Genomic DNA, 13943 nt, shown 5'->3' on the forward strand with positions numbered 1-13943 from the left:
TTAAATTTTTGATCAACTTCCGCTACTTAGCTTTTCTGGTTTTCTTATTTTTTATATATTTTTGGTTGCAGGATGTTCTTCTATTCAATTTCTTTGAGGAGTCACCTTTGAAGAAATGGTCAGTGGTTTATGAGTTCATGGATAATCAAGAAGTAGCAAACCCTTGCTTTCCCAAGTATCCATCTTTTGACCAAGATAAACATCATATTTTGTTCGTGGAACTGAAACAGTTGTATGTTGCTGTTACACGTACTAAAAGAAGATTGTGGATCTATGAAAGTAGACAAGGCTTTGGGGGGCCAATTTTCAACTACTGGAAGATTTTGGGTCTTGTGCGGGTGGAGAGATTGGATTCATCATTTGTCAGGAGAATGGAAGTATACTGTAAAATAGAGGAGTGGGATTCCCGTGGCATGAAGGTTCACATCTTATTTGTGTCATTTGTATTCGTCTTGATTCATCTTTATGCACCTGAACTCAGGGGTGCAATTGTTGAATATTCGTTCATTTATGTTTTTCAGTTCTTTAACGATGGGAATTATGAGATGGCCATACTGTGTTTCAAACGATCTGGAGATGTATATATGGAGAACTGGTCAAAGGGAGCATTACTTCAAGCTGATGGTCGTTCTAAGCTTCATGTGAATTTCCAGCTGGCATTGGACTCACTATCAAAGGCTGCTGATATTTATGAGAGCATTGGGAAGATGGAATTAGCTGCATCTTGCTTCATGGAGTCACACAAATATGCAAAAGCAGGTTAGGTTTCGCTTTTTTTGGGAGGCTACAATGGCTACTGGCTGATTTTATGTCGAGTCCTTCTAGTATTCTTCTAAAATTAGGTTGTCTAATCTGTTCAGTTATCTTTCTCATTTCGTTCTGCAATGCAGTTCACATGTTAAATCTATTGTACATATTTGCCATTTTGTATTGAGTACAATGATGCTTTGCAGTTATTTTTCACACTAGTTTCCAGACATCCAATTCATATGTGGAGCACTACAAGTACACAGGACATGCTTTACAAGAAATATCGTGGCTAAGTTGTGGTTATTTCTTTTTCTCTTTTTTTGTTGTCGAGCCTGCAGGGGCCTTGTCCCTCCCTAAATTTGGAAATACAACTGTATGTTAGCTATTTCCTTGTTTAGAATATAATAGTTTTTATTTATTTGGGCCGCATAGTATTTTGCTACTTGAAAAGGCCAACCTGCTCCTTGTACCATCCTTGAAAAAAGACAAGGTTTTATCTTTCATGGAAAGGAGGATCCAGCTTCCTTTGCAGAAATTCACCATTGGATGGTTGCTTTGAGATTTATGTAGGTGAATGAATGGTGTTTAGCAGCGTTCGTCGAACCATCTTGAACCGGACAGTTCAAAGTGTTCCGAGCTGTATCAAGGCCTCCAACGGCCTTGTCAGCGGCTTTTCCTCTTTCCTTTTCTTCCCTCCCCACCACTCTCTCTCTCTCTCTCTCTTCCTCCTCCCCAGTTCCCTTCTCTTCTGTGTTGGTTTGTGCTGGTCTGATCCAATATGGATCCATGCCGGCTTGCACTGCCGGTTGGCTGACACCGATCTCAATTCCAATTCCACCTTCCTTGGTGTTTAGGGTGCTTTGAGATTTGTGTAGAATGCGATCCAACGGTCGATATCATGAAAGAAGATCAACTATTCTTTTGTGAGAAAAATACAACCTAAACCCTCCTTGAAATGCACCCTCAAAATATTACATTCCAGGAGACTTGCCTTGCTAATGTAAGAAACCACTTATGAGAGAATTATTATTGAGAAGTGGAAATAGATACCATTTTTCTTATAAGAAGAGGTAGAGGCTCTACTTGGGCCAACATACTCTACACATACTCGTCAATAATTGATGTCAACTTTGACATAGACAAGGCTCCAAATCCTTTTTGATGTTGCTTGTTTTTTTTAGCTCTCGAGGTTGAAGTCTTGAAGTACTCTATAGTTTATTTAGGTGTTCTCAATCATTTTATTTCATGTTTATTCATCATTTTGTATCCTTCAATTCCTTTGACATAGATGAATCCTACAATTGTCCCCTCATTATTATGTAAATTATTTGGTTATGCGAAGCACTTGGTTTGTGAATGATTGTTGAGAAGTTGCATTAGATGAAGTTAGAGAGACAGTACAGGGGTGCTTGTGAAAGGCAATGCCAACTAATGTGGGCATTTTTGGGTGAATCTTGACATATTCATGGTATATTGGTGCAACTTGTAGATAACATGACAAATAAGTCCTTTTTGTCAATGTGTTAGGAAGAACCCACCAATTCATACATTCATCATGGCATGCTGCCATGCTTGACATCAATCAGCCTTGAAGGTTTGCTTATGGAAAGAAATTTCTCAATTATTTCATGGTTATTTGTAAGTTACTTATTTGTTTATTAACGAATAATTTACACATGATTTGCTATTTATATGTAGATCTCATTAGGAGGCAACTTGTCCAATATGCTGTCAATTTTTTTTTTTACCGTCATAACATAGATAATTAGGGCCTAGAATCATGAACATCTTATTTTTGTTTTTTTGATGCATGATGGTTAAAGAGAATTGACAATTCATGCTTCAAGAATTATGAATATTATTTTTGACCATTACAATAGCTAAAAAAGTCATTAGAATGATTTATATAAAACCTTGACTTCTTAATTGATAGAAGTATATGCTTTGTTGAATTGAGATTATCCATCTTTGTCTCTAGCCCTTCCAAACATGTAATCCCACTTCAATCCTTGCTCTTTTAAATACATGACCATGTAGTCCTAGGTAGAAAAGTCAAGTAACAAAGGAAGAGCTCCAAAGGTAAGTCTTGTTGGAAATGTTTTATCCATATCATGGTCTCAAGTATCATGTTCAGTATCGTTAATGTCTCCATATAGTACATGCCACGATACAACCCTATATCTACACATGGTTTGTTCAAGGTTTGAAAAACCATGGCATGGTACCATACAACATGGTTGTAAGCAAGGACCATCGACGAGGAATCAGGCTCTATGTCGGTCGGTCGGCGGTACGAGTCAGTATGCTCCAGTATCAGATTGTATCGAGCTTTAACTAATATGGGAACGAGGGATGAACAGGAGAAGAAAAGAGAGAATGAGAGGGGGGAAGGGAGGGAAGAGAAGGGAGGCTGATGAAGATGCCAACGATGGCCACTGGAGGGCCGTGGAGGCCTCTTGGGCTCCGAGGTCCTTCAGAAGAGGAAATGAGAGCAGAGAGAGATAGAGAGAAACAGATGGGAAGGGAGAAAAAGAAGAGTGAGGGGAAGGCGGCAGGGAGGCCATCGGCAAGCTGCCATGGCCGTCAAATAACCCAATTCTGCCCCACGATCGCCATGGTTTTGAAACAGGGCGATGCCCTTATTTCATCAATAAACAGTGATGCCTCTATTTCGAACCCGCGGCGACTGTGGGGTGCATTTGGGCCATCTGATGACTATGGCAGCCACCCAACGGCCTTCCTGACATTTTCTCTTCACACCTCTTCTCTCCTTTTTTTCTCTTTCTCTTTCTCTCTCTTTCTTTTCTTGCATGTCGTGGGGCTTCGGCTGTCGAAACCTCTTGCATGTCGTGGGGCTTCGGCTGCCTTTCGGCAGCCTCAACGGGCCACACTAGCCATCGTCGGTCTTTTCCTCTCCTTCCTTCCCCTCTTCTCTTTCTCTCTTTTTTGTTCTCTCTTGTTTTGTTTTCACCAATGTTCTGAATTGAATGCTCGAATCACATCGGTTAGCCCCCGATACGGTTCGGCACACCCTGAACCGCCTGGTTGGGGGTGCTTTGGTGAATCATAGACTTTTAAGTCCTGATGAGATGGGGGGTGTCCTAGCCATTTTTTCTTGTTTCTATGAAAAAATGGGATCAGAATGGTTTCGAGACTCCGAAAATCATCTATGCGAGGAAAGAATGGGACACAAGTAAAGAAATAAATATAGGAAAGATGAAGAATAGGAAAAGTGAAAGGGAAAAAGAAGAAAACGGAAAGAAAGAAAGAGAGAAAAAGAATGAAAGGAAGGAAAAAAAAGGAAAAAAGGAAAGAAAAAGATGGAGAAGGAAAGAAAGAAACAAGCAAAGGACGAAATAAGAAAAGAGAGAAGAAAAAGGAAAGAAAGGAAGATAACATAAAAGGGAGGAAAGAAAGGAAGAAAGGAAAGAAAAAGAAAAAGAAAGAATGAAAAAGAAAGGAATGGAAAGGAAAGAAAAGAAAAAGGAAAGACAGATGAAGGGTACTTATAGGACTCTCGATCGGGATTGTCGCTAAGATGAGGTGGGACATTGGAGTATTCCGTTCCATAAAGAAATTGGCACACCCCCATCTGTAGGATTTAAAACTGCCATACAATATAACCTTGATAAGACTCAGTATTAGGAATATCGTACTATGGTATGGTTAGTTTTTCATGCTTTGTTCCACATGTATCTGAAGTTATCAATTTGTTTACAAGATATCTTTTATTGGTGTCATTTTTAAATGATTTCATTCATGATATTTGTAAAGAATAATAAAAAGAGAAAAGGCGAGAGAGAGAGAGTGATAGGTTGTGTAAAGAAAATGATTGTCTTATTTTTTATGTTACAAGAGACTCTATGTATAGATCAATAAAGGTCTAGATACAATGAATCTTCTAGATACAATGAACCATATAATAGAGGTCTAGATACAATGAACATAAATAGAAAAGTCTAATTAGGAAAAGATAGAAATGGAAGAATTATAAACATAAAGAAATAATAGGAAATAACATTCTAACACTTCCCCTCAAGCGGGAAGCACAGATATCCAACATTCCCACCTTGCCATGCAATAGAGAAAACCTGCTACCTTTCAAAGGCTTAGTGAACACATCAGCCACCTAATCTTCAGAATGAGTGTACAAAGTATATATTTGCTTGTGATTTGATCTCTGATGAAGTGACAATCAACCTTTATGTGTTTTGTCCTTTTATAAAATACTAGGTTGTTAGTAATGAAAATGGTTGCTTGATTATCACAATACATAGGAGTGGGTTTATTATGTTGAAAATCAAACTACATTATCAAGGAACGCACTTAGATTAACTCGCAAGCAGCATGAGCCATAGCTCGATACTCTTCTTCTGCACTAGATTTAGACACCACGTTTTGCTTCTTACTCCAAGTCATAAGATTTCCTTCAACAAATGTACAATAATCAGAAGTTGATCATCTGTCTTTTTTCGAACCAGCATAATCGGCATCAGAATAACCAACTATATTAGTATAGTTATTCTTTTTATAAAATTGTCTAAGTTCGGGAGCCTTCTTAATGTACCTGAGAATGCCGCATACAGCCTCCCAATGGCACTTCTTGGACTTGTTCATAAACTGATTGACAACACTAACTGCAAATAAAATATCAGGTCAGGTAACTATTAAGTAAATAAGCTTACCAACCAGTCTCTTGTATGCAGTCTTATCTGAGAGTGCTTCGGAATCCTCTTTTCAAAGTGCTACTGTTTGGTCTAGAGAACATTGCTGGTCGAGCACCAGGCATGCCTGTCTCTTGTAGTAGATCAAAAGCATACTTTCTCTGATAAAGTACAAGTCCTTGACGATTTTGAGCCACCTCTATTCCAAGAAAGTATCTCAGTCGACCCAAATCTTTAGTTGTAAAATGTTGCTTCAAGTGCCTTTTATTTGCCTCTATGCCAGCTTGGTCATTGCCTGAGATAATAATGTTATTCGTATAGACAACTAAGATGACCACTCTAATAGAAGTGTGCATAAAGAATATCGAGTGGTCCACATGAGTTCTGATAAAGCCAAATTAACAAACAATCTAACTAAACTTCTGAAACCAAGCCCTCGGACTCTGCTTCAACCCATATATTGCTTTTCTCAAACGACATATTGTAGAACTTTCCTTCTAAGCAACAAACTCCGAAGGTTGCTCCATATACATCGTCTCTTTAAGATTGCCGTAGAGGAAGGCATTTTTCACATCAAGTTGATACAGTGACCAATCCATATTGATAGCAATAGAAATCAAAATGCGGATGGAGCTGAGACATGCCATAGGAGATAATGTCTCAAAATAATCAACACTATATGTTTGAGAATATCCTTTTGCAACCAATCATGCCTTGAGCCTTTCAATAGTGCCATCGGGCAGATAGTTGATGGAGAAAACCCAATGACATCCAACAACCTTACAATCAGCTGGTGGAGACACAACTCTCAAGTGCCTCTACTCTCTAAGGCAGACATTTCCTCTTGCATTGCTTGTCGCCAACCAAGGTGAGATAGTGCCTCCTCTGCATTCTTAGGAATAGAAATAGAAGAAGGGGCCAAGGAAAATTGTCGAAGGGCAGGACTAAGGTGATCCAAAGAAATAAATGAAGCAATAGAATATTGAAGAATGTTTATTCTTCTATATGGCAATGGGAAGATGCAAATCTGATGCAGGTGGTGAAGATATTGGATCGCTTTTTGAGGGCGAAGATGATGGTGGCGAAAGTGCTGGGACCTGATTTCGTGGATGTCAAGTATACACCTTCAGAAAGTCCCATTATCTAGATCAGCACAAAAAAAAGAGAAGAACGAGAAAGGAGAGGAAAGATGTACGAGTAGAGAAGATGATAGGAGAAGAGATGGTGCTGAATCTTACCTAAAGAACCCTAGGCTCTGATACCATGTAAAGAGTAATAAAAAGAGAAAAGGAGAGAGAGAGATAGGCTGTGTAAAGAAAATGATTGTCTTATATCTCATGTTACAAGAGACTCTATACATAGATTAATAAAGGTCTAGATACAATGAACTGTCTATGTACAATGAACCATATGAAGAGGTCTAGATATAATGAACCATCTAGATACAATTGTGGGAATTCGAGGTTCGGAGCATGCATGTGTATTTCAAAACTTTATTTTCTAAACACTGCAGTGGAATATAAGATTAAAACACTTTTAATCTGAATTATGTATGCATAAAAACATAAAATCATAAGGATGTAGTTCATGTGTTGAAATTAACATATGCTGAAATTCAGATTGTGATCAATTCACATACCTGTTTCGCAATCTTTTTCTTCGAATCTGGATCTGAAAAAGAAGAGATTTTCTTCTAGCCACACAAGTGTCCATCCTCTATGGGTATCCACTCGAGATCAGCGTGGAACAGTCCTCTAGAATTTGAATTTTTTTCTCTAAGAAAATTCAACTTGCTGAATCTGAACGAAGTTTGGATCGCGATCAACACTTGGTCTCTATCTTTTGATCTTCTTCTTCTCCTCTTCTCTAGCGTTTCTTCCTTGCTATGTGCTGCTACCAGATGCTGGATACCAGCAAGGAAGAAAACACCCAAAGCCTTGGGCGTGGATGGGCTTGGGACGTCCCAAAGGATGGGGTATGTGGGACGCCCAAGGGGAGAAGAGAAAGGGATAGGAAGAGAGGGCGTGGGAGTCTCCACTATGATGGATTGTTTGGAACTCTTTCAGCTAACTGTGCCACTATTGCAAACGAGCACATATCCTGACGTAGACTTTCTATCATCAGAATCAGATATGAAATCTGAGTCAGTGTACCCTCGACTCGCAACTTAGAATTTTTTCCAAAGATCAAGAACAAATCCTTAGTCCTTAAGTACTTAAAGATGTTCTTCTCAGCTATCCAGTGCTCCTCGTCTGGATTCGACTGATACCTGCTCGTGACACTCACAGCAAGCGCAATATCAGATCGAGTATATAGCATGGCATACATGAGGCTTCCTATGGCCGAGGCATAAGGAATCCTACTCATGCGCTAGACTTAGGTATGGCCGGACACATCGTCTTGGAAAGATTAATACCATATCTAAGAGGTAAAAGTTCTTTTTTAGAGTTTTCCATGCTGAATCTCTTCAACACTTTTCTATCGTTTGTCATACATCCTTTATTTCAAGAATATAGAATGCTTTCCTTAGATCTTTCATGGAGAATTTCTTGGACAACCATCTTTTGATCGTGGTCAGCATAGGAATATCATTCTCAATGAGGAGAATATCCTCTATACGTACAATACGAAAATATTATCGCACTCCCACTGACCCTTTTATATACACATGATTCCTCTTCGTTTTTGATGAAATCAAATGATTTGATTGTCTCATCAAAACGATAGTTCCAACTCCGAGAATTTTGTTTTAATCCGTATATGGACCTTTGCATTTGCAGACTCTGTGATCATCATCACCAGGCGTGAAATCCATGAGCTGCTCCATATAGATATTTCCTCAAGATATCCATTCAGGAAAGCAGTTTTTACATCCATCTGCTAGATTTCATAATTATAGTGAGCTACAACAGCAAGCAGAGTGCGGATGGATTTCAGCATGGCTACAGGTGAGAAGGTTTTCTGATAGTCAATGCTCTCGCACTGACTATAATCTTTAGCCACAAGCCTAGCTTTATAGGTCTTTACCTTACCATTGGCACCTATCTTCCTTTTGTAGATCCATTTACATCCAATGGGTACAATACCCTCAGTGGATCCACTAAGGTCCAGACTTGATTCGAGTGTATCGAGTCAATTTCTGACTTCATAGCATCTAACATTTCTCAAATCGATGTCAGACATCGTCTCGTCAAAGGTATTAGGATCATCACCATGACCTCTATCTCCCATATGGAACATTTTCTTTACTTCCTCCGTAAGCATACCCATGTATCTCTTAGGAGGTAGGAAGATCCTGCTAAATCTACGAGATGGTTGAGGAACGTCTACTATTGGTTCATGGATAACGGGTTCTTGAGGATCTATAGCTCTTGGCTCTGTAGAGACTTTTTAAGCTCAACTAACCTCCCACTACCTCCATCCTGGATAAACTGTTTTTTAAGAATATGACGTTCCGACTTACAATCACATTATGGTCATGTGGAAAGTAATAGTATCCTATGGATTCTTTGGGATATACTATAAAGCAGCTATAATAGATGTATCCTTTAATTTATCCGCTATCTATCTTTGACATAGGCCGGACATCCCCAAGTCTTAAGATAATTTAGACTCGATTTTTTATCGAACCATATCTCATATGGTGTGGTAGAAACGAACTTTGATGGAACCCTATTCAACAGATGAATTGCAGTTAACAGGGCATGTCCCAAAAGATATAAGGGTAGATTAGTGAAGCTCATCATGGACCTGATCATATCCAATAGAGTTTTGTTCTTCCTTTCGGATACCCCGTTGAGCTGAGATGTTCCAGGGGGCGTCCATTGAGAGACTATGCCATTGTCCTTAAGATATCTCAGAAATTTTTGATTAAGATATTCACCTCCTCGATCAGATCGAAGAACTTAATGGGTTTGCCTGTTTGTTTTTCTACTTCATGTCCGAATTTCTTAAACTTTTTAAAAGCCTCAGACTTGTGTTTCATGAGATACACATATCTGTACCTAGACAGATCATCGATAAAGATAATAAAGTAGGTATAACCACCTCTGGTCTGCACATTAAATGGCCGACACACATCGGTGTGTACTAGGGCAAGTAGTTCAGTGGCCCTTTCCCCATGTCCTACAAAGGTAACTTGGCCAATTTTTCTCGAAGGCAAGATTCACAAGCCGGATACGAATCTGGGTTAAAAGAGCCAAGGATCCCATCCTTTTTCAATCTGTTTATCCTGTCCTCTCCAATATGGCCTAGTCTATGGTGCCACAAGTATTTCTAGTTAATTTCATCTCTGAGTCTCTTTTGGCCTACGACACTTATTATTTGCTCGTTTAAGTACACATTCGCATTAATATGCAAAGTGATAAAGACTGTCCATTAAAAGATCTCGTGCAACCAATTTATTTCGTAAATAAGTGGAACAAAAGTCTTTATTGAAATTAATTTTAAAACCTTGTTATGCTAGCACAGATACAGAAATTAAATTTCGACTAGCTATAGGAACATAATAACAGTCCTTTAAATCTAATCTAACATCAGACGGTAATCGAAGAAGATAAATGCCAATGGCTTCTGCAGCAACTTTTGTCCATTGCCGACCTGAAGAATCATATCACCTTCCCTCAACCTCCTTTCTATCAGACCTTGCATCGAGGTACATGTATGAGCACTCGAGTTAGAGTCTAATATCCAATTAGAAGTAGAAGAAACTGTAAGGTTAGATTCAATTACAAGCATACCTTCAGAAGGTTTATCACTCTTTTTGGTCTTTTGGCTCTCCAAATATTTTGGACAGTTCCTCTCCAGTGGCCTTCAGTATGATAGTGGAAACATTTTCTCTTTGCTTCGATCTTGCTAGGAACTTCCTTCTTTAGCCTATTCTCCTTTTTCTGCTCTTAGCGGATTTTGCCTTCTTCTTTTCAGTAGACTTTTTCTTGGAAGAAGTCCGCTCCACAGCGAGAATAGTGCCCTTTGAACTCTTCAAGGTTTCCTCCGTAGTGACCAACATATTGACCAGTTCGGGTATAGTGCAATCATACTTGTTCATATGAAAATTTACAATAAATTGATTATATGAATTTGTAAGGGATTGAAGGATTAGATTCATCTGCAATTTTTTTGAATTTCTAGTCCGAATTTTTCAAGCTTCTAAATGTTCTTGATCACTGTCATACAGTGCTCATGGACTGACTGTCCTTCGCACATTTTCGGATTGAAGAGTCTTTTGGACACCGCGAAGCGCGTTGTGCAGCTTTGCTCACCATACAACTCTTGCACGTGAGTGATCATAGCCCTAGCAGTAGGCATAGCTCATGCTGGCTTTACAACTCGTTTGACATAGACGCCAGCATATAACACTTAACCCGACTGTCTTCATCCGTCCACTTCTAAAAAGCAACCCTTTGCTCAGTAGTAGGATCGTTAGGTAGCACTATAGGTTCCTAGTTGAGTACATGCCTAGTTTTTCGGAGGTTAGAACAATCCTGAGGTTTTTGAGTCAGTCTTTGTAATTGGTACAGGTCAAACAATTGGTTTCGAGGATGCAAACTAAAGGGTTTGAGGCCGACATTGTTTAACTATGAGAGTAGAGATTCAAGTTAGACTTTTGTACTTAATTTTATATTTGCTTTAGGGATTTTAAGATGCAAACATGACTCCCACTAATTTATCGGATCACTCCACTCCTCAGGAAGGAAATGAAAACCCTAACACGACAAAAGATTCCTAGTGGGTGCTGCGATTCGACTGATGAGATGCATCTCATCTAACAGTTATTGGTAACATGCACACCGATGCGAAGGCAACTCTTTGCCCAGATGCTTTTCTAAGCATATTGCAGCGACTTGGTCTCTAAGTCATGTGGGCTCACCTAACAGTTATTGCCCACACTTCTTAGTTAAGTTCGACCCACCGTTCACAAGCAAGTGCAAGGCTGTCATTGGGTCCCTCACCTGATAGTTATTGGGTCCAACCCCATCCTTACCTTGGAGCAATTCTTTGCTAATAGAGTGGTTGCGTATTTCCGATGCAACTGAATCACTGTGACCAGTCGAGAACAATCAACTCCGGTATTACGCCCATACATCTACAATGGTGGAAGACCTATGGACTTAATATTTGTGGAGAGATTTAGGTTTAGGTCTCATCTAATCAGTCATCATATGACTGATCTAATCGGCATGGGCTAAACCAAACCGCTAAGCAACCCAATTTAAGACCCAATCTTCCAAATTGGCTAGGTAAGTCGAGATCGGTGGGGGTCTCTCCGTTGCTTTCCTTAGACACCAATAAATTGGCCAGGTAAGTGAACGGGACCAATTAAAAAATCACGTCTCATTAACTTGCCTTAGACACGAATAGGTCAATTGGTCCAAACAGGTTAATTCTAGCGAATCGAGCTCAAACCAACAAAAGTTACAAAACATAAATTTCAGATTCTAAAATCAAATTTCAGATCTAAATTTTTTGTATGAAAGTAAGTTTTAAATCATAAAAATAATTTTCAGATTTAACATACAAACATATATCACATATATGCATGTAAAATTCAGATCTAAATAAAATTCAGGTCTACTACATGATATCATATATCTCATATACTAATCATGGATCATATCAAAAGTAAATTTATGATTTAAATATGCAATCATATATCACATATATGAATCAAAATTCAGATCATATAAAATTTTAGATTTCATGCATGCATCTATATATCATATAAATATAAAGTAGAACTCTTTCTAGATCAAAATTCAGATCTATGCATGCTTTCATATATCAAATATATATTTTAAAATAAATTCAAATTAAATTTCAGATTCTAAAATTCATCTATACATCTTATGTATCAAGAAAAAATCAGATTTTGAAATCCTTTTCAATATATGGATGACAATTTCAGCAATATGAAACCCGTGGCTCTGATACCATTATGGAAATTCGAGGTTCGGGGCATGCATGTGTGTTTCAAAATTTTATTTTCTAAACACTGCAGCGGAGTACAAGATTAAAACACTTTTAATTTGAATCATGCATGCATAAAAACATAAAACCACAAGGATCTAGTTCATGTGCTGAAATTCAGATTGTGATCAATTCACATACCTGTTTCGCAATACTTTTCTTCGAATCTAGATTTGGAAGAGAAGTTGTTTTCTTCTAGCCGCACAAGTATCCGGTCTCTACGGATATCTACTCGGGATCAGTCTGGAACAGCTCTCTAGAATTTAAATTTTTTTTTAAGAAAATTCAGTCTACTGAATCTTAACGAAGCCTGGATCGTGATCAACACTTAATCTCTTTTTTTAATCTTCTTCTTCTCCTCTTCTCTAGCATTTCTCCCTTGCTATGTGATGCTACCAGATACCGGAAACCAGCAAGGAAGAAAACACCCAAAGCCTTGGGCGTGGAAGGGCTTGGGACGTCCCAAAGGATGGGGCGTGTGGGATGCCCAAGGGGAGAAAAGAAAGGGAGAGGAAGAGGGTGTGGGAGTTTTCTTTATGGCATGTGGGGTACTCGTTGGATGCACTAAGGACCTTAGAGGAGGTCCCTTTAAATAGGCATGAGGATTGAATCTTATTCAATCTCATAATATAAGTTCTACTTGCATTGGGTTTCTTAATAACTTAAGTTATTTGACTTACATTAGGAATCCTATTAGGCGCCAACTCTTGGAGCCCTTGCACCCAATTAAATACACCCTCTTTTGCACCCAAGGGACGCCCCATATAAGATCAAGAGGCCCTCTAATCATAGGACATGCCCAACTTGATCAAATCAAGGTGGCGCCCAAGAATAATTATCAAGAAAATTAATAAGGGACTTGCACCTTTAAATCATAAGATCCAAAACCTTAGACATCCAACAATTGCAGTCTTATGAATTTAATTCATATAGGTTATTAGCAGGTAATTAAGTTTGAATTATTTTATCAAATAAAAAATCCAAACGGAAAGAGGAATTAGATCTAACATTATGCTAGCAAGGTTTCCTTGAACCCAATCAGATTTCTCCAAATCCAATTGACATTTCATAAACTCAATTGCTAATTCCAGGCCTAATCCCTTTGTTGTGTGACCCCATAAGTTCAATTCTATTTGGTAGTGAGATATACAATGATCTCTATCAAAATATCATTGAAACTCTTTTCAGTGGGTCGGAATAATTTCACTCTAACTCATCAAGGATTGTCGATCCAGAACAATTCTAATGAGCTCTCACAATCTACCAGTGACACCTAGCAGTATGTAGTGGCAACCCAATAGAACTGAAATGAACCTCTAGGTGTAGTTAACATGTGATTCAGTCCCTCTATCGTGAGTCCCAATTTAATGGCAGGTAATGGATAAATCGTCAAATCTTGACATCAGTCATATGATAGATTCGATTAGCTCAAGTCTAGTTGCGACTTCTGTGAAAATTTTTTTCTATCAATTACACTACTATGGCCATGGATTCTCGGACTTAGCTTCTCAAGTCTCATAGGACTACTCCTTTCTATTAAGGTTGATAGATCCCATCTTGATG

The 13943-nt window shown here is 38.6% G+C and overlaps 1 protein-coding gene across 1 annotated transcript in view; it reads left to right on the top strand.

Annotated features, from left to right (window-relative positions):
- The window catches only part of LOC105035504 (uncharacterized), an 81643-nt gene that overhangs the window by 44757 nt on the left and 22943 nt on the right, over window positions 1-13943 (top strand). The window contains 2 exon segments of the mRNA XM_073256670.1: window positions 72-419; window positions 522-759. Coding sequence (XP_073112771.1) covers window positions 72-419; window positions 522-759 — 586 coding nt within the window.

Source organism: Elaeis guineensis, chromosome 4, assembly GCF_000442705.2.
Source record: "Elaeis guineensis isolate ETL-2024a chromosome 4, EG11, whole genome shotgun sequence".
NCBI lineage: Eukaryota > Viridiplantae > Streptophyta > Magnoliopsida > Arecales > Arecaceae > Elaeis > Elaeis guineensis.